The sequence below is a fragment of the Rattus norvegicus genome, chromosome X, assembly GCF_036323735.1.
Source record: "Rattus norvegicus strain BN/NHsdMcwi chromosome X, GRCr8, whole genome shotgun sequence".
In the NCBI taxonomy this organism is placed as follows: Eukaryota; Metazoa; Chordata; class Mammalia; order Rodentia; family Muridae; genus Rattus; species Rattus norvegicus.
The window spans coordinates 46,280,283-46,301,852 of NC_086039.1; the positions used below are offsets into that span (position 1 = coordinate 46,280,283).

A 21,570-nucleotide genomic window follows, 5' to 3' on the forward strand; every position below is an offset into this window, starting at 1 on the left:
GGGGAGGGTCAGGAGGGTGGGGCTAGTGCAGGAGCCTGATGGGGAGGGGGCAGGGCCACGTGAGAAGATGCCGACCCTCACCACACCTGCCCTTCAGTAATCTCTGTGACTACAGTGATGTCATTGCTAAACCCCACCCGTATGTCCCTCATTTATGAGCCTGTGACATAATCGCCAGGCCTCGCCCCTTGCTTGTAGGTCTTGGTTCTCCTGTCAACCAATAACCTCTGAAACCGCACCTTGGTGACATCATCCATAAGCCCTCCCCACTGGCTGTCAATCTTTTGTGGTAATGACATCACCTTCATGCCCCGGCCACTCCCGTCTGTCCCTGGAGTCCCAAGACCAATGATGTCATTGCCAGGCCCTGCCTGCTCCCTGTTGACTGGAGCATCAACCAACACCACGAACTCACGCCTGAGCCCTGCCCACCAGGCTATCCATCAGTGTATAAACCATGACATAACCACCAAACCCTGGGACCCCACATCACCCAGTCTGAACCCACGGGCCCCACCCATGGCAGGCTGGCCACATCTGTGGGGCGTCACAGGCACCCAGAAGTCGTAGCAGCGCCCGGGGTCGAACCTGCCCACCTTCAGGTTACAGAGCCGTGCAGTGGTCGTCTGTGGGGATACAGGCAGGTAAAAGGTCCCAGTCAGTTTCATGGGTGTCCAGGAAGCAGAACAAGATGGCAGGTCATTGGAGGACCACGCCCTGGACACAGACCCCGCCCTCAACAGACCTCACGCCCTGGTCCCCACTGTTCACCTGTCACGCAGGGTTGAAGTCATCTCTGTGCTGCTCCTTATATTCCAGTCCAGGGTAGCAGTGGGCGGGGCAGGAGACAGCAACAGTGTTCCAGACCCAGCTTAAGGTTAAGTTCCACAGCAGACAGGGCCTCACTGAGGAAGGGCAAGGTGAGAACAGAGGGTGAGGGAAAGACAGAGCCACTTCCAGGTCGATTCTGGTTCACAGGGTCACTCATGGGGCCAGGACTAGGGTTGAGGCCCAAGCCCCCACCCACGCACACTGTGCAAATGGTGAGGACATAACCACTTCCTGTTATAATATAATCACTTCCCATTAAGGCTCCACCCCTGTTCCGCAGGGCCCTCCCATCCTCTAAAAGGTCAAGACATGACTACTTCCTGACATGCTCACTTCCAGGTTAAGCTCCATCCATATTCACACCTGACCAGCCACAAGAGCTGCCACATTGTTCAATTTGCAAAATCCACGCCTACTTCATTCAGAAATACCCACTACTTGGTTAGGACCCACCACTACACCATAGATTCCGCCAAACTTGACCTACCTTCAAATAACTGAACTATGCCCCCTTTCTGACCAAAAAACATATTTCATGAAGGGTAAGAAGCTCATTTGCATGCCAGACGACTGAAATCCTTATTCATTTGCATATTAATTAGGGAGGAAGTTTATTTGCATGTGAATGATATCAGGCGAAGCGCTCATTTGCACAGCTATGATGCATAGAAAGAATTTGCATATTCATGAGGTGGACCGCGATCATTTGCAGATCCATAAGGTTGGAAATAGAGCTCATTCACATAAACATGAGAGGTCCAGCACTCATTTGCATGGGGTTGACCCAGGAGCCAGAACTGGTTTACATATGCACTTTGCCACTGGGCTCATTTGCATACCAGTAGCTTGCTGAGTCAACGTTCATTATTCATAGCAGGAGTGATGATAATTTGCATAGTTTGGAGTGAAAACCTGAAGTCTTCCAGAATATGCGCTGAGAGGCGGGGCTATGCAAATGTTACACAGAAGAGGGGTGCACTGTTGAGGGCCCTGGAGACCCAGAAAACATTTTGTCCCCTGTCATCTTGCCTGCTTCTGGATCCCAGACGTCACCATCTTGTATTCTTGTGGCTCCATTCTCATCACGGTATTTCCTGCTCTAACCGCCCCCAAGCCGCGTCCCTGCCCACATCTTGTAGTCCTGTGTGTCCGTTCTCATCACCATATTTCTTGCTCTACCGCACCTGCTCTCTTGCAGTCCCGCCCCTTGGACTTTCTAACCCCACCCACACCAATCTAACCCGGGCCCTGCCAAGCCCCAACCATGTCGCCATCTTGGATTTCCACCTTTGTGGACTCCTTTCACTTTCTGAGCCCGCCCCCGCCGCCATCTTACCAGCCTCCTCCTCAGCCCCGCTCACCTCGCCATTTTTCCCCTAGTTATGTTGGTTTCTGCAAGGCCACACCCCTGATACCATCTTAGATTCTCTAACCCCACCCACTCTACCTGCTCTTGTACCATCCCCACCGCTGTCTTGACCGTTCACCCCGCCCCCGCGCCACCCTTAGGCAGGGCTTGAGGTTATTGAATTGGGCGGTGGTCCGGGCTAGGATGATGTCAGAGGTCGGGGACCGGGACAGGGGTGGAGTCTGAATGGTAGGCGGGGCTTAGCATGAGTGACAGAAAGCCCCCCTGAACCTGAGCCTGATGGGCGGGGCCTCAGTAATGGGCGAGCTCCAGGCAACCTTGAAGGTGTGGCTAAGTTAGGGGCCTGAAGGTGGGTGGGTCAACTGAGGCTGGAAGGAAGTGTATGAGATGACCGATGCTGTGGGCAGAGCTTTTGTTATAGTGAGAGGTGTGATGTGGGCGGGACCAAGGCTGACTGGAGTGCACATTGGCAGGGTGGCAGAGCAGGAGGGCTAGGCTTCAGGATATGGGTGTGGTCACCAAGGTGGGCGGGGCCCTGGAGGGCAGAGTTGGCTGTACGGGAGGGGCTCTGGATGTTGGGCCAAAGTTGTGAACATTAGCACTGGGATGGCAGTGGGCGGGGGCTTATGGGTGTGGGAGGGGCTGTAGTTGTAAAAGGGGATTTTAACGTAGGCGGGGTAAGGGAGTGGGCGTGACTGGCGTAGTGGTCAGGAAACGCCCTGTAGTCCAGGTTGGGAGAAGATGGAGGCCTAGGTGTGGATTTTGGGCATGGGGCGGGCTTTGCTGTGTGCTCAGGGCTGAAGAGGTTGATGGGTGGGGCCAGCACTGAGAACTATGGTCAGTGATGTTTGTTGGTTTGTAAAGTGGTTATAGACCAAGTGGGTGGGGTTAGGGCATGGAGGTGGGGCATAAGGTGTGTGGGCGTGGCTGGAACTGTGGTGGGCGGGGCTGTGGAACTGAGAATGACAGAGATAGAGACTGTAGTGAGTCAAGCTTTCTTATGTGGGTGTGATTTGGCATGTGGGCCTGGCCACGCCCACAGATCCTAATTACTGACATTGTTCACTCCTATACTGGAGTAGAAATAACCTGCCAACACTCTCCCTGGACCGCTTATACTTCCGGTGGCCACAACCCCAGGCCTGCTGCTGCCTGCTCTACTCGAAGGCCCCACTGTTCCTTGCTGCAGCTGTAGGCAGCAGGGTGGCATTGTGAGCACACGTGATGTCTTCGGCCTGTGGAGTGTGGGTCAATTGGTGGGACCAGGGCGATGATAATGTCACAGCCACGCCCCTTAACAGAATTAGGTTACATCAGAGAAGGATGGCACAATTGTGTGTGGCGTGGTTGAGACAGGAGGGGGTGGGGCCCTGGCTGTAGGGTGAGACCTGTGTAGTGATGATGTCATAGCCAAACCCCAGTGCGGGTTTAAGAATGACCTGTTACATCGCTGAAAGGTTATGTGGATGAGTGATGATGTCACCTATAGGGGCGTGGCTTTTTAGTGGGCACGGTCTGGGCGGCAGTGATGTCATAGACATGCCACCAACTGAAAACCAAATGGTTTACATGGGGAGGGGCCAAATGGTCGAGGGGCGTGGTCGGGACCGGAGGGGACATAAAGAGGGTGGTGGTATCCCAGCCCGCCCCTAGTATCCTGCTCACCTGCCATGACAAAGCTGCCCTCTTCCAGTGCCTCCAGGGCTGACTGAGGTGGGGTGGGGGGGTGGGGACCGCCTCAGCCCAGAGGACCCTCCTGCAGGTAGGCAGGAGCCCGGGATGGACACAACAACTTCCGGGGATCAGACACGCCCATTTGGTGGTCAGGACAGGCATTTCCTGTTACCTGTTTTTGTCCGGTTCTCCCACGGTGTGATTTTGTGTTGGCCACACCCACTGGGCCAGGCCACGTCTTGTCCCTAAGCCATTCCCTGGTCACTCACGCAGAGGTCACGCCCCTAATTCAAACCCTGAAGTGTCTTGTGGTTTATGGCCACGCCCCTGACACCCAGGTTCCGCCCCATGGTTCAGGCCCCTCCTCGTGGTTGTGTAAGCACCATACATCCCCAACTGCCTCCAGGATGTTGCAGACCTACACCCTGGCCTGAGCTTCCTGCAGGAGGCAGAGCTGCTCTGCTGGGATCACCAGGGTGAGGCCACAGCCCTGTTGACCTGTGCCTTCTATTCACCGTGGGCATGCCCTCCCCAATTCTGACCACTCATGCCCTGTTAACCCTGCTGGACCCTGGTTGAAGTTCTCTGTGACGCCGCCCCTCCCTCTAACCCCACCCATGACCTTTGGCTCCGCCCCTGCTGTGACACTGGCCCTGTCCACAGGTGATGTGAACCGGTCTTGGTCCCGGTGGATCTCTTGCCAGAGATAAGGTGAAGCCGCTTCCTGCAGGTGGGTGAGGACTGGGGCGTGTGGTGGGTGGGGCTTCCTGCAGGGGGGCGGGGTCTGAGGTGGGTCTGATGTTGATTTTCTGCTGGTAATAGGGCTTCCTGTCCTGGGTGGAGCTTCCTGCTGTTGGGTAGGTATTTTAATATGTGGTGGGTGGGCGTGGCCTGCATGCAGGGGCGTGGTCTTCATGGAGGCGGGCCTCTGCTTGCCAGTCACCTGTGGGTGGGGCTTAGGTGTATGTGGTTCTTTGTTGTGGCCTGCAGGGGGCATAAACTCATTGTCATTGTGTAACAAGGGCTTAACTTTCAGGTAGACCGAGCTCTCAAGGACCCTGGCTCCTGCTGTGTATGGTGCATTGTGGGTGTGGTTTCTGTGGGTTTGGCCTTGTCTTTCATGAGATGGGTGGAGCTCATGGTGGGTGTGGTTTATCTTGTCCTCAGATATGAATTGGCATCACTGTGGGCGTGGCTTGTGGTGGGTGTGGTTTTCCAATTGATGTGGCTTCTTTGATTGCTGGGCTTCCTGTTGGCCAAGCCTTTTCTGTGGATGTTGTTGCCATGTGGGTGTGGCCTGCTGTATGTGGTCCTTTTGTGAGGGTGGCCTGTTGTGATCTTTGCTCTGGGCGTGGCTTCAAACGTTCCAGACTATACAGGGGATGTGGCCCATCATGCATGTGACTTTTTGGTGGGTGAGGCTTTTGGTGCTCCTTTCTCTTTTTGGGCTTGTATGTGTGGCTTTCTGGTGGGCGTGGCTTCTGAATATCTTAGCCCCACAAGGATGTGGTTCCTTGTGGATGTGGTTTGATGTTGGGTGTGGCCTAAGATGTTTCTTTGCTCTTGGGTGTGGCCTGTGATGTTTGCCCTGTGTAGGTGTTGCTTTGTGGTGGGCGTGTCCTCACACATCTCCCATCTCCTAGGCCTTGTCCCAGCTGGAGGCAGAGCGCAACCCCAGCAGTGCGAAGCCATCTTCCTTCTCTTACCCCCAATTCTGCATCATTGCCAGCAGATTCCAGGCACTTGATGCCAATGGCTAAGGCATGATTGACAGGTACCACTTCAGGCAGCACGTGGACTGCAGTGAGGTGTGGGGCCAGGCATGGGGTTGGGGCCACAGGTAGGTGGGACCTCACTTGACAATTGCCTTGAGTGGGCGTGGCCTTGAGTGGGAGGAGCTTGTGATTGGAGTCTGGTGTGAGTGCATGGGGCATGGTCTAGGACTGTGGGTGGGGCTTTAGCTTTGACATATCCTGTTGTGGGCTGAGCCTCAGATGTGCATTAAGAGCAGGGATTAGCGTCATGGGCGGGGAATGGAAGGATGAATGCACCTGTGAGGGGCGGGTTTGTATAGGTGGGCAGATTATTGCATTGAGAGTCTCTTGGCTGGGCGTGGCCGTTCCCAACCTCAGCCCTGAACACTAGCCATCTCCTCCAGGATGATCAACAGGCGCAATGACCTGGTATGACCCCTGCATGTGGGCAGGTCCCAGGGTGGATGTGAAGTCATTGGCCTTGAACTGGCCCACCTTGGGATCCCGACCCCTCCGGGAGGCCTTTGTGGACAGGGTGGGCTTGCTGAGGCTGTGATGTCATCGCTGATGGCACCACCCCCATTGGGCCGTCCCCCGAGGGTGGAAAGATGTGGCTTGCGGACTTTGTGTGGTTCCTGCTGTCTGAGGAAGACAAGACCACACTCACCAGGTGGGCTGGGCTGGGTGGGGCTAAGGTCCGGCGGGTCCAGGGGTGGGCAGGGCCAGTGTGGAGCGAGGCCAAGGCATCCTGTGATGTCAGAGGCCATGCCCCCTCTGTCCTGAGACACAGCTACAACCCTGAGCTCTGATGGCTCTGCTCACAATGACCCCTGACCCCACTCTGTTGTGGCTTGTGTTGTCATTGCTTACACTGTTGTGTGGCCACGCCCCCTACCCTGTCCACTAATGTGGTCTTGACCCCGCCCCCTCCTTGTGACCTCTGCTGTTCTTTTACCTGGACACTGATGCTAACCCTGCCACTGAAGCTGCTGTGACCCTGCCCTGACCCCCCTGGTCCTGACCTCAGCACCAAGTACTGGTTCTGCTGCATGGACCTGGACAGGGATAGCGTCCTCTCTGCCTCTGAGCTCTGCTTCTTCTAAGAGGAGCAGGTGCAGAATCTGGCGGCCCGGTTGAGGGGTTCGGGGGCCGAACCTAGTGCTGCCACAATGCCCTGTGAGCCGGGACCTGCCCCCTGGCACCACTCTGTGACCTCTGACACCCGGGGCCTACCATTGACCCTGTCAACCCTGCATGTGACCCCATGTGACTATGAACCCAGTGTGGTGCCTATGAACCCTGTGTAACCCCATGTGATATCTGGGTTACGCCCCTGTGGCCTGCATGTGACCCATGTGAACCCCTGTGACCCCACATGACTCCCCGTGATCCCCAACCCTGCCCTGCCTCAGGCCGGATCACACTGGGCGACCTGAATAGCTGTAGCCTGGCAGGCAAGTTCTTCTCCGCTTCTGCTTTCTTCAATGCTGACAAATTCCTGGAGTACCAATGGGGCCTGTGAGGGAGGGCCGGGCTTTCTGGTAGCATGGCCTGGGTGGGTGGGGCCTTGGTGTGGGCGGGGTTGGCATGGATGTGTGGTTCTCCTGTAGGAGGGACATGTGTGGGCATGGCCTGAGCATGGGCATGGCACTGTTGTGTGTGGGGGGGAGGTGTTGGGGGAGGTCTCCTTCTAGACGGAGCCTCAGGGGATGGGCAGAACTGACTTGAATGGTGGGGGGGGGGGCTGATCCAGGCCGGGCCTCAGGTAGTGGGTGGTGTTAGAAGGGTCGTGATCATGAGTCCAAGATTGTGGGAAGGAGCTGGGGTAGCACAGGAATCGCTCAGGCCATGCCCATTCTCACAGGCCACAGATGCCAACCCTGCCCTCTCCAACTGGGACAAGTTTGCAGCACTGGCTGAGAAGGCACAGGATGGAGGGGTGAGTGGGGCGGGGCCTGGGCAGGGAAGGAGGGGCAGTGCCAGGAGACCACACTTCTTATCCTGGACATTTTACTGATAGCAGCCACAAAGTGTAGTTGATTTTCAGACCTTTTCCTTTCCTTTGTATGAATAATTTAAAAGTATGGGGCCAAGTTTTTCACATTGACTTGTTCGCATATTTTATCTAGTTATTTAAGACTTGGGTTAAACTGTGGCAGGGCCTTCCCCTGATGAATAAAGATTTCAGGGGACCAATCACTGGAAGAGGAGTAGGCAGAATTTCCGGGTCACAGAAGGACAGAGAAGAGGCCAGAAAAGGTGACCTGTTTTGGACAGAGTGAGCTTGGAGGAAGATGTAGCAAACAAGAGGCCCCCAAGATTCACAACCGGTGGATTTAACTTAGAATGGCTTACAAATTAGGATGATAGTTGCTGTGCCCAGTGATTTTGTAACCTGTTGATTCTAAATCAAGGTTGTGTGGGGTTCTCCTTCACAGGGCGACTCAGCTGGGATTCAGAGAGAAAGCTACAGTGGCAAAGAATGGGTTTGGGAGAAGTGCACCCCAGAAAGTCATGTGAATTTGGATGCATGGGGCTGGTGTGGCAGCAATCAGCCCTGGGAGCATAGTGAGATGGGTGGAGAGAATTCAGAGCTTTGAGTCAGAGTCTGCCCAGAGGAGAACAGGACAGGCCTCCACTGTCAGTAGTGTGGTGGCCTTTTTATTATTTCCCACCAAACCCTCACTACCCAGCCTTGTCAATCCATGTGGCATTAGCAGGATATATTCACCTCAGCAGTGGCTGAATCTAGTGTGACAACATGCCAGGCTACCTAAGCTACTCTCTGACCAAAGCAGTCTCTAGGCCCCCATTGCTAGCTGCACTCTCCAGCTGTCTCTCTGACAGCTGGGATCATCTGTCTGTTCCCAGCAACCCAGTAAAACCAGGACACTAGAAGTCCCAGCACTGGCTGGATCCCCTTGGCTCTGTGATCTGCTCTGGTCCCAGTGGCAGCTGCCTTATCATGGCTTCCTGCTGTGGACCCTGCCCAAGGGTCAAGTCACTCTCAGAAACAGAAAGGAAAGCAAACAACAGAGACAAGCTGATGGCTAGAGGCAAGTGCAGGAACCCAAGCAACAGAAAACAAGACTACATGGCATTATCAGAGCCCAATTCTCCCACCAAAGCAAACACTGAATATCCAAACACACCAGAAAAGCAAGATCTAGATTTAAAAACACATTTCATCATCATGATGATGGAGGACTTCAAGAAAGACATAAAGAACTTCCTTAGAGAAATGCAGGAAAACACAAATAAACAAGCAGAAACCTATAGAGAGGAAATGCAAAAATAGCTGAAAGAATCACAGGAAAACATAATCAAACAGGCGAAGGAATTAAAAATGGAAATAGAAGCAATAAAGAAAGCACAAAGGGAGAAAACCCTGGATATAGAAAACGAAAGGAAGAGACAAGGAGCCATAGATAAAAGCATCACCAACAGAAGGCAAGAGATAGAAGAGAGAATCTCAGGAGTAGAAGATTCCATAGAAATCATTGATACAAGTGTCAAATATAATCTAAAATGGAAAAAGATACTGGCCCAAAACATATAGGAAATCCTGGACAAAATGAGAAGATCAAACCTAGTTATAGAAGAGAGTGAAGACTCCCAACTCAAAGGACCAGTAAATATCTTCAACAAAATCATAGAAGAAAACTCCCCTAACCTAAAGAAAGAGAAGCTCATAAACATACAAGAAGTCTACAGAACTCCAAATAGATTGGACCAGAAAAGAAACTCCTACTGTCACATAATATTCAAAACACCAAATGCACAAAACAAAGACAGAAAATTAAAAGCAGTAAGGGAAAAATGTCAAGTGACATATAAAGGCAGATCTATAAGAATTACACCAGACTTCTCACCAGAGACTATGAAAGCCAGAAGATCTGAGACAGATGTCATACAGACCCTAACTTTCAATTAACATAGATGGAGAAACCAAAATATCCCACGACAAAACCAAATGTATGCAATATCTTTCTACAAGTCCAGCCTTACAAAGGATAATAGAGGGAGAATTCCAACACAGGGAGAGAAACTATACTGTACAGAAAGCAAGAATATAACTCTCTTGCAATGAAACTAAAAGAGAGACAAACAAACATAATTCCACCTCTAACAATGAAAATAACAGGAAGCGACAATCACTATTTCTTAATATCTTTCAACATCAATGGACTCAATTCCCCCAATAAAAAGACATAGACTAACAGAATAGATAAGTAAAGAGGACCCAGCGTTCTGCTGCATGAAGGAAACACACCTCGGAGACAAAGACAGACACTACCTGAGAGTAAATGGCTAGGAAAGAACTTTATAAGCAAATGGCCTGAAGAAACAAGTTGGAGTTGCCATTCTAATATGAAGTAAAATTGACTTTCAACCAAGTTATTGAAAAAGATAAGGAAGGACATTTCATATATATCAAAGGTAAAATCCACCAAGATGAACTCTCAATCCTAAATATGCTCCAAATGCAAGGGCACCTACATTCATAAAAGAAAACTTATTAAAGCTCAAAGCACACATTGTACCTCACATGATAATAGTGGGAGATTTCAACACCCAACTCATGACTGGACAGATCATGGAAACAGAAATTAAACAGAGACATAGAGAAACTAACAGAAGTTATGAACCAAATGGATTTAACACATATTTATAGAACAAAACACCAATGGCTTATGCTCTAAGATCAAGAATCGACAAATGGGATCTCATAAAACTGCAAAGCTTCTGTAAGGCAAAGGACACTGTGGTTAGGACAAAACGGCAACCAACAGATTGGGAAAAGATCTTTACCAATCCTACAACAGATAGAGGCCTTATATCCAAAATATACAAAGAACTCAAGAAGTTAGACCGCAGGGAGACAAATAACCCTATTAAAAAATGGGGTTCAGAGCTAAACAAAGAATTCACAGCTGAGGAATGCCGAATGGCTGAGAAACACCTAAAGAAATGTTCAACATCTTTAGTCATAAGGGAAATGCAAATCAAAACAACCCTGAGATTTCACCTCACACCAGTGAGAATGGCCAAGATCAAAAACTCAGGTGACAGCAGATGCTGGCGAGGATGCGGAGAAAGAGGAACACTCCTCCATTGTTGGTGGGATTGCAGACTGGTACAACCATTCTGGAAATCAGTCTGGAGGTTCCTCAGAAAATTGGACATTGAATTGCCTGAGTATCCAGCTATACCTCTCTTGGGCATATACCCAAAAGATGCCCCAACATATAAAAAAGACACGTGCTCCACTATGTTCATCGCAGCCTTATTTATAATAGCCAGAAGCTGGAAAGAACCCAGATTCCCTTCAACAGAGGAATGGATACAGAAAATGTGGTACATCTACACAATGGAATACTACTCAGCTATCAAAAATAATGACTTTATGAAATTCATAGGCAAATGGTTGGAACTGGAAAATATCATCCTGAGTGAGGTAACCCAATCACAGAGAAACACACATGGTATGCACTCATTGATAAGTGGCTATTAGCCCAAATGCTTGAATTACCCTAGATGCCTAGAACAAATGAAACTCAAGACGGATGATCAAAATGTGAATGCTTCACTCCTTCATTAAAAGGGGAACAAGAATACCCTTAGCAGGGAATAGAGAGGCAAAGATTAAAACAGACACAGAAGGAACACCCATTCAGAGCCTGCCCCACATGTGGCCCATACATATACAGCCACCCAATTAGACAAGATAGATGAAGCAAAGAAGTGCAGGCCAACAGGAGCCGGATGTAGATCGCTCCTGAGAGACACAGCCAGAATACAGCAAATACAGAGGCAAATGCCAGCAGCAAACCACTGAACTGAGAACAGGACCCCCATTGAAGGAATCAGAGAAAGGTCTGAAAGAGCTTGAAGGGGCTCGAGACACCATATGAACAACAGTGCCAACCAACCAGAGTATCCAGGGACTAAGCCACTACCCAAAGACTATGCATGGACTGACCCTGGACTCTGACCTCATAGGTAGCAATGAATAGACTAGTAAGATCACCAGTGGAAAGGGAAGCACTTGGTCCTGCTAAGACTGAACCCCCAGTGAACGTGATTGTTGGGGGCAGGGCAGTAATGGGGGGAGGATGGGGAGAGGAACCCCATAGAGAAGGGGAGGTGGAGGGGTTAGGGGAATGTTGGCCAGGAAACCAGGAAGGGAATAACATTCGAAATGTAAATAAGAAATACTCAAGTTAATAAAAAAAAGTACTAATTGTATGTGTTCATTTTCCTTTTCCACAGTGTTTTTGTTACTGTCACTCTAAATAAATAAAATTTAAATAAATTATTAGCATTAATAAAAAAGAATAGAGTGTCCCCCACTACTGGTGTCTCAACTTAGCATGGTGAGGACTGGGGAAAAGTTTCCCATTAGGTTTTTTTCACAGACAAGGAAGAGGGTTTTCAATATACCTTTTATCCAGGAGAAAAAGACTCACTAAAAATGGTCATCCTCAATAAGAACCAGAAGCCAGAACCAGAACTGAATTCAGTACAAAGAATTACCTCCTAGGAGTGTCAGTAGGACTTTGTATATTTTAATATTTGGGAAAAAGTAGTTGTTCCAGGAGAGGCACCTCTCCTAAAATCTCTCTCTGACCTGGAATTATGGGAAGAAGAATGAATACCATGGAGTATGGGGGATCTCTCTGTGGCTACTAATGGTATAATTCATGTGAGATAGTTGTTGACAACAATGCTGATTGTGCCAATTAAAAGTTTTAAGTCCTGTTTCTTGTTGACTTGTGCTTCTGAATACTCGGTCTCTTGGTGCCCAAACTCAGCAAGCAATACAGAGTTTGTTTTATTGTTTTGTTTTCTTTGTTTATTGTTGTTGTTTTGGTGGTGGTAGTTGGCTGTTTATTTGGTTGTTTGTTTTGATTTTTGAGGCAGCGATTCTCTGTGTAAACATGGCTATTCTGGAATTCACTATGTAGTAGACACATTATGTAGTTTTCCCTAGCCTGGGTTTTTGTTATTCCAAATGTATTTGCAATTGGTTCTTTCTAACTCTATGAAAAATTGAGTTGGAATTTTGATGGGGATTGCATAGAATCTGTAGATTGCTGTTGGCTAAATGGTCATTTTTACTATATTAATCCTGCCAAACCATGAGCATGGGAGACCTTTCCATCTTCTGAGATCTTCTTCAATTTCTTTTTTTTTTATAGACTTGAGGTTCTTGTCATACAGTTCTTTCAATTGCTTGGTTAGAGTCACACTGACGTATTTTATGTTATTTGGGAAGTCTTTCCTCAGAGACTTGAAGTTCTTGTCATACAGATCATTCACTTGCTTGGTTAGAGTCACACTGATGTATTTTATGTTATTTGAGAGTATTATGAATGGTGTCAATGGTGTCTTTCCCTAATTTCTTTCTCAGCCTGTTTATCCTTTGACTAGAAGAAGGCTACCAATTTGTCTGAGTTAATTTTATACCCATCAACATTGCTGAAGTTGTTTATCAGGATTAGTAGTTCTCTGGTGGAAGTTTTGGTGTCACTTAAGTGTACTACCTTACCATCTGCAAATAGTGATATTTTGACTTCTTCCTTTGCCATTTGCATTCCTTTGACCTCCTTTTGTTGTGTCATTGCTTTGGCTAGGACTTTGAGTACTATATTGTATAGGGAGGAAGAAAGCCTTGTCTAGTCCCCGATTTTAGTGTGATTGCTTCAAGTTTCTCTCCATTTAGTTTAATGTTGACTACTGGTTTGCTGTATGTTGCTTTTATAGTATTTAGGTTTGGGCCTTGAATTCCTGATCTTTCCAAGACTGTTAACGTGAATGGGTGTTGAATTTTGGCAAATGCTTTCTCAGCATCTAAGGAGATGTTCGTGTGCTTTTTCTCTTTGAGTTTGTTTATATAGTGTATTTTCCTATATTGTACCATCCCTGCATCCCTGGCATGAAGCCTACTTCATCATGATGGATGAACATTTTGATATGTTATTGGATTCTCTTTGCAAGAATTTTATTAAGAATTTTTGCATTGATATTCATAAGGCAAATTGGTCTGAACTTCTCTTTCTTTGTTGGGTCATCGTGTGGTTTAGGTATAGGTATAATTGTGGCTTCATAGAAGGAACTAGGTAGTGTTACTTCTGTTTCTATCTTGTATAATAGTTTGGAAAATATTAGTATTAAGTTTTCTATGAAGGTTTGATAGAAATCTCCACTAAATCCATCTTGTCCTGGGCTTTTTTGGATTGGGAAACATTTAATGATTGCTTCTATTTCTTTAGGAGTTATGTGACTGTTTAGATGATTTATCTGATCTTGATTTAACTTTAGTACCTGGTATCTGTCTAGAAAATTGTCAGATTCTTCCAGATTTTCTAGTTTTGTGGAGTATAGGCTTTTATTGTAGGATCTGATGATTTTTTTTTAATTTCCTCAGATTCTGTTGTTATGTCTCCCTTTTCATTTCTTATTACGTTAATTTGGATACTCTCTGTGCCCTCTGGTTAGTCTGTCTAAGGGTTTATCTACTTGTTGATTTATTCAAAGAACCAGCTCCTGCTTTTGTTGATTCTCTGTATAGTTTTTTTGTTTCTACTTTGTTGATTTCAGCCCTGAGTTTGATTATTTCCTGCTGTCTACTCCCCTTGGGTTTGTATGCTTCTTTTTATTCTTGACTCTAGATTCTATCAGACTTTCAAAAAAGACCTAACACCAATACTCTTCAAACTATTCCACAAAATAGAAATAGAAGGAATACTACACAATTCCTTCTATGAAGGCACAAACCACACAACGACTGGAAAAGGAATGAGTACTTCAGACCCATTTCCGTCATGAATATTGATGCAAAAATACTCAATAAAATCCTCACAAACCAAATCCAAGAACATATCAAAATGATCTTTAAACATGATCAAGTAGGCTTCATCCCAGGGATGCAAGAATGGTTCAATATATGGAAATCCATCAACGTAATCCACTATATAAACAAACTCAAGGGAAAAGAAAAACACATGTTCATTTCATTAGATGTTGAGAAAGCATTTGATAAAATTCAACACCCCTTCATGATGAAAGCCTTGGAAAGATCAGCAATTCAAGCCCATACCTAACCATAGTAAAGGTAATATAAGCAAACCAGTAGCCAACATCAAACTAAATAGAGAGAAACTTGAAGCAATCCCACTAATATCAATGACTGGACAAGGCTGCCCCTCTCTCCCTACCTACTCAGTATAGTACTCAAAATCCTAGCCAGGGCAACTAGAAAACAAAAAGAGTTCGAAGGGATACAAAATGGAAATGAAGAAGTAAAAATATCACCGTTTGCAGCTGATATGATAGGATACTTAAGATACCCCAAAAATTCCACCAGAGAACACCTACAGCTGATAAACAACTTAAGCAAAGTGGCTGAATATAAAATTAAGTCAAACAAATCAGTATCTTTCTTCTACTAAAAAAATAAACAGTCTGAGTAAGAAATTATGGAAGTGACACCCTTCACAATAGCTACAAATCATATAAAATACCTTGGTGTGATTCTAATGAAGCAAATGAATCACCTGTCTGACAAGAACTTCAAGCCTCTGAAGAAAGAAATGGAAGAAGATCTCAGAAAATGGAAAGATCTCAAATGCCTATGGACTGTCAGGATTAATATAGTAATAATGGTAACCTTGCCAAATTCAACCTTCAGATTCAATGCAATCCTCATCAAAATTGCCACTAAACTCTTCATAGAATTAGAAAGAGCAATTTGAAGATTCATTTGGAAAAGCAAAAAACCCAGTATAGGGAAATCTGTTCTCAACAATAAAAGAACTTCTGGCCCTTTGTTCTTCTCTTCTCTGCTCTCTTCCCCTCTGTCCCTGTCTCCCACCCCCCACCCCACTTCCCCCCATGTGCTTATGGCCAGCCTCCTTTGTTTCTCCCCCCTTCTACTCTTCTTCTCTCATTAAACCTCTCCAAGTAGAAAAAAAAAACTTCTGGGGGGAATCACCATCCCTGACCTCAAGTTTTATTACAGAGCAATTGTAGTAAGAACTGCACGGTATTGGTAGAGAGACAGGCAGGTAGAAAAATGGAATAAAACTGATGACCAAGAAATGAACACACACACATATGGTCACTTGATCTTTGACAAAGGAGCTAAAAGTATCCAATGGAAAAAAGACAGCATTTTCAACAAACGGTGCTGACTGAACTGGAGGTCAGCATGTAGAAGAATGAATCCATTCTTTTTACCCTATACAAAGCTTAAGTAAGTAGATCAAGGACCTCCACATAAAACCAGACCCACTCAAACTAATAGAAGAAAATGTGGGGAAAATCCTTGAACACATGGGCACTCAGGAAAATTTCCTGAACGGAACATCAATGGCTTATGCTCTAAGAGCCAGAACCGACAAATGGGATCTTGTAAAATTGCAAAGCTTCTGTAAGGCTCAGGAAAATGTTTATAGGACAAAATGGCAACCAACAGATTGGGGAAAAAATCTTTACCAAGCCTACATCTGATAAAGGACTAAAGTCTAATATATACAAAGAACACAAGAAGTTAGACTCTAGAGAATCAATGAGTACAGGGCTAAAAAAATTCTCAACTGAGGAATATTGAATGACTGAGAAGCTCCTAAAGAAATGTTCAACATCCTTAATCATCAGGAAAATGTGAATCAATACAAACCTGGGATGCCACCTCACAACAGTCAGAATGGCTAAGATGAAAATCTCAGGTGACAACAGATGCTGGCGAGTATGTGGAGAAAGAGGAACACTCCTCTACTGTTGGTGGAATTGCAAACTGGTACAGCGACTCTAGAAATAAGTCTGGAGGTTTCTCAGAAAATTGAACATAGTACTACCTGAGGACCCAGCTATACCAGTCCTGGGCATACACCCCAAAGATGCTCCAACACATAACAAGGACACATGCTCCACTATGTTCATAGTAGCCTTATTTATAATAGCCAGAAGCTGGAAAGAATCCAGTTGTCCCTCAACAGAAGAATTGATACAGAAAATGTAGTACCTTTCCACAGTGGAGTACTAGTCAGCTATTAAAAACATTAACTTCATAAAACTCATAGGTAAATGGATGGAACTGGAAAATATCATCCTGAGTGAGGTAACCAAATTTTAAAACACACACACACACACACACACACACACACACACACACACACGCGCGCGCGCGCAGTATGCACTCAATAATAAGTGGATATTAGCCCAGAAGCTTCGAATATCTAAGAAAAATTCACAGATCATATGAAGCCCAAGAGGAAGGAAGACCAAAATATTGATGCTTCATTCCTTCTCAGAAGGGAGAACAAAATGCTCACAGGAGGAAATATAGGGACAAAGAGTGGAGCAGGGAATGAAGAAAGGGTCATCTAGAGACTGCCCCACCTGGGGATCCATCCCATATGCTGTCACCAAACACAGTCACTATTGCTGATGCCAAGAATTGCTTGCTGACAGGAGCCAGATATGGGTTTCTCCTGAGAGGTTTGCCAGAGGCCCTACTAATACATATGAGAAGGGTTGCAGCTAACAATTGGACTGAACAAGGGGACCCCAATGGAGGAGAAAAGACTGAAGGAGCTGAAGGGGTTTGTAACACCATAGGAAGAACAACAATATCAACCAACCAAACCCCATAAGAGCACCCTGGGACTATACCACTAAGAAATGAGTGTATATGGAGGGACCCATAACTCCAGCCACATATGTGGCAAAGGATGGTATTGTCCAACATCAATGGGAGGAAACGCCCTTGGAGTATAATGGCAGGACATTGAGGTTGGTGTGAGTGGATGGGAATGGGAGCAATAGATGCAGGGGAGGAAGTAAGGGGTATGGGAGAGTGGGGAATGTTTAAAATGTAAATACATAAAATATCAACAAAAAAGAAAATTATATATAAAGAAGAATAGAATAGAATAGAAGGAGCTGTGAACAGAGAACTCCATCTTGTTCATCAGTGTAGAATTTCTAGTTTCCTAGCAACCAAGCATCTTCATGGAAACAATAACTTTTTTTCTGGAACAAAGGCCTCAGAGCCATAGATATCATGGGGGACCAGAGGATGCCAGAGAACCAGCCCCCTCAGTTACCCAGTTACAAGCATGTCTTAAAGCACAAGACAGAACAACTATCTTCTCCTTTCATGGAAAACCATTACCAACAGTTTTCTCAGGAAAAACTGGGTGACTTTACTAGATACTATGAACCTCATGAAGAGATACTTTCAGGAACCATTCGTGGGACTGTTTTTCCAAGAATTTCTCATAAAGTACCCAGTACTCTCACCAAGATGAATCAGAGAAAGCTACAACAGGATTTTAGAATGTTTTGCTCAATTTCAATTGGTCAGCAAGGAATCAGAAGAACTCAATACAAGTGGGATCACCTGTCTCAGACGGAAGATGATGCTAAAGAGTATGTCATAAATTTGAAGGAGCAGCCAAAATGTGACCAGAACCTTAATAAGTGGTATTGCTTTGAAAATCAAATCAAAGCAAATAAGAATAACAAACAGGGGGAGAACATTCACAAAAAACTCAACCTTCGACTCCCTGGAAATTCCAGGTTGGGTCAAAAAAATTTTCTCCCTGCATATACATTCAGAAATCAGAATTTGCTTGACTCTCTTAGTTGTAGATATGCACAAGGGGGAAGTGACAATATATATGATTGGAATGAAGCACTGGGAAACTTGGATGTGTTTCAACAATTTGACATGGACTATGCAAACCAACCAACTTATGACGAATTCTCAGACAAGATAATCAGTCATCTTCCGTCTAAGCTCAAGTACTTCAGAGGATTAACCAAAGAAAAGGGAATCAAATTTTCCAAACAGATATCAAAATTTGAGACAAAAGTCCAAAACCAACATAATCTTTCTATGTCCACTAAGGAGAAGTTTAAATATGAACCATCATATCAGAAACTGAAGCAATTGAAAACACAGGCTGTAAGGCAGCCTTTAAATGGTTCCAAAAACTTGCTTGAAATTGAAGGTAAAAGCATTTGTGAACCAGATCTACTTGAAAATCTCTATGGAGCAATTGCCTTTAAGGATTTTATTGTGCACAAGGGCTACAAGATGCCAGGAATACTCCAGAAGTTTTTTATGAAAAAGGGATGGGATTACAACTCTGTTAATACTCCTATACCAAGTGTATTAAAATATCATGAAATGATTCTGCAAAAAATGGATGATGAAGATGATGAAAATTGTGGAAAGGAACTTGACTAAAAGATTTTTCTTATCACCATCTACTTGACTGTGCCCTCATATCATTTTGCATTTGAGATGCATTGAGTGGACACTCAGACACTACACCAACAAACATAACTCCTAACATTCAGGGACATCTATCAGTGAATTTATACTTTTGCCTTCAAGGATATTTTTGATGTTCTAAATAGTGGGAGGTCAATGTTAGAATCTAATTGCCTCACATAGTCTTTCATTGACATTGTTATACATCATTTGTAATACTACGTAAAACTATTCATTAAAAACAGAAAGACTAATAAAAAGACTCAGTTTATCACTTTGCAAAATGGATGAATCTCAAAATACTGTAATTGTAATGAACAAAAGGAGATGTGGATATTTTCTGATAAATTTAAATAGTAATGAAATAATTATGGAAATCATTTTTAGCAACCATTCTTGAATCGTATACATAAAATGATAGGGCCTATTATCCTTTCTTGCATAGCACATCCTTTATTCTCCCCAGATAGTTAATTAAATGTCAGGTACACTTTATTGTTTACAAGGTCAATTTACCTGTTGCGTGTGAAGCACATCTTCAAAGAAATGCACATTTTCTTTTATCCTATTTGCATGCATGTGCTGATAACATATTTGTTATTTTTCAAGAATAAACCTCTATCACATACAGAGTCTGCAGGTATTTAGTGTAACCCCCTTTTTTTGCTCCTTTTGTGCAGAAAGTGTTAGGATGAACATGCTCGCTTACCTTTCTTTGCATTTAGCCTGTACTAATGATGTGTTAATTTACTTGTCATTTGAATTTCAAATAGCTGACAGTGTGCTTTTCTTTTTCTTTATCTTCATCTACTTCCTTTTCTTATCTATTAATGATGTCATGATTTAAGTTTGGTTTAACACTTGCATTTAAATTTAATCAATGTTTGTTTTATTTTTTCTAAAAAGACATCTCTTGGTCTGTGTACCTGAGTCTCTATTTGGATACCTCCAGCCTGGCCCAGCAGGAGGGTTCAAGCAAAAGGAAACAGGCCTGAACAGGGATGGGAAGTGCTACCACAGCTCCTGTGGTACAACTATGCTCTGAGATGCAGCACTGGCTCTGATGAGCCTGAGCCAAGCTGGCTGGCAGGTGAAGTACAGGGGAGTGTCTGGTAGAGCAAGATTCGGGAGAGTATTCTCTTCCCAGGCAGTGTTACAATTCTTGTGACAGATCCTCTCAGATGATGGAGTAATTCTCACACACCTTTATTCCTTCTGGATAGGATACAGTTTTGGGGTAGATTGGGTCTGACAGCAGGTGCTTCCTATTGGCTTGACTTGAGATACCTCATCTACATGAGGAGGGACTTGTGGACACTGCCCCTCTATGGGGGCCTATGGTTACATGACAGGGGACTAGAGTTGGGTGCAGGCAAAGCTCCTACCTTCCCTTCTGGGTCTCTGGGGCTTCAAGACCTAATTCAATCTTACCAGGTTTCCTTTCATGGTCAACCACTCTACAACTCTCCCTTTTCTTTTTGTAAATGAGATGTGTCATCAGAATAACTGTCTCCTATATTGAGAAAGGTTTCATATTTTACCAATACCTGATTAGTAATGATCTTTGCAATGCTAATTATGTGCTGCTTTAAAAACTGAATGAGGAAAGGTGCCAAAAGAAGCAAGGTTTCAATGGCTATTACAGAGCCAAGGAGGGGAAGAAGCCAAGCTACCAAGGGGTTAGAGTACCAAGTGATAGTGGCGTTGGGAGCATAAACTGGAGGTTCCCTCAGAGCTGGCTGACCATCTGTACATCTTGTTCTACCAGGCCAGATTCATTGACATAGAAGCAACAGTCCTTCCTCAGCAAAATGCAAGTCCCTCCCTATTTAGCAGTCAGTAAGTCCAGGACATTCTGGACTTTGGTTTGGGAGAACAACTCCTGCTAGGGAGTTTATCTGGTGTAGAAGAGACTTTTACACTGTCTTCAGTGGAGACCATTGCTTGGCTAAGCTTCTTCTGGAAGTTGATGGCCAAATGTTGAGTTTGGTCAAGGGATGCTCCAGTGGTTCCTGTTGCACCCAGTGAGACAGCAAAGCCTAGACCAATCAGAAGAGGGATGAAGGTCTCTCTATTCTTTCAGTTTCCTCCCATCTGTAAGGTGAGTTCTTCAGGTTCATAGAGAAAAACCTGGGGAATAAGTATCACAGGGAGGCAGGAACCTTGAAAAGTTGGGTTAATCTAGGTGCCTATAGTGCATTTGCACCAGAGGAGAGCAGGAGGGTTAACACATACTGATTTGGTGATGGTGATATCATAGGCACATGAAAGATAGAATTTTGAGAAAGGTCCTACAAGGCAAAATGGGAGGGGTTTATTAAAGAGAGAGATATATTGTGCTTTCATTTTGGCTAAGGGTCCATGGGACTCATGAAAGGAAATGTTAATGGGAAAAGCTGCTAATAGTGGTTGAAAGAAAGAAGCACAGAAAAAGCATTGGGAGAAGTTGGGGTAGGAGTGGTTAGGGGAAGGAGGTCAGCTGCATATTGGATGTATTGTAGCCAGGAGAGGGTAGCCAGGAGTTCCTTCTGAGAGTGAATTTCCTGTTGAAGAATATTAACACGGGTAAAAACTGATTTGGAGGTAAGACTAAGCTCACAGGAGACATATATGTCAGCTATGGTGTATTTGGCATAGCTATTAGGGTAGAGTTT

At 45.4% G+C, this 21,570-nt stretch overlaps 1 protein-coding gene and 1 long non-coding RNA gene across 2 annotated transcripts; one reads left to right on the top strand and one right to left on the bottom strand.

Annotated features, from left to right (window-relative positions):
* Nucleotides 1-48: 48 nt before the first annotated feature.
* LOC134484168 (uncharacterized) lies at nt 49-4,466 on the bottom strand. Its single transcript, XR_010061628.1, has 3 exons — nt 4,047-4,466; nt 772-905; nt 49-626 (listed from the first exon to the last, which is right to left on the bottom strand). It is a non-coding gene; the product is annotated as an uncharacterized LOC134484168 (long non-coding RNA).
* Nucleotides 4,467-11,908: 7,442 nt separating this feature from the next.
* Nucleotides 11,909-19,200, top strand: 4930480E11Rikl (RIKEN cDNA 4930480E11 gene like). The gene has a single exon (XM_063280537.1). It carries the CDS (start codon nt 17,699-17,701, stop codon nt 18,887-18,889), a length of 1,191 nt encoding a protein of 396 aa, XP_063136607.1. The 5' UTR covers nt 11,909-17,698; the 3' UTR covers nt 18,890-19,200.
* The last annotated feature ends 2,370 nt before the right edge of the window (nt 19,201-21,570 follow it).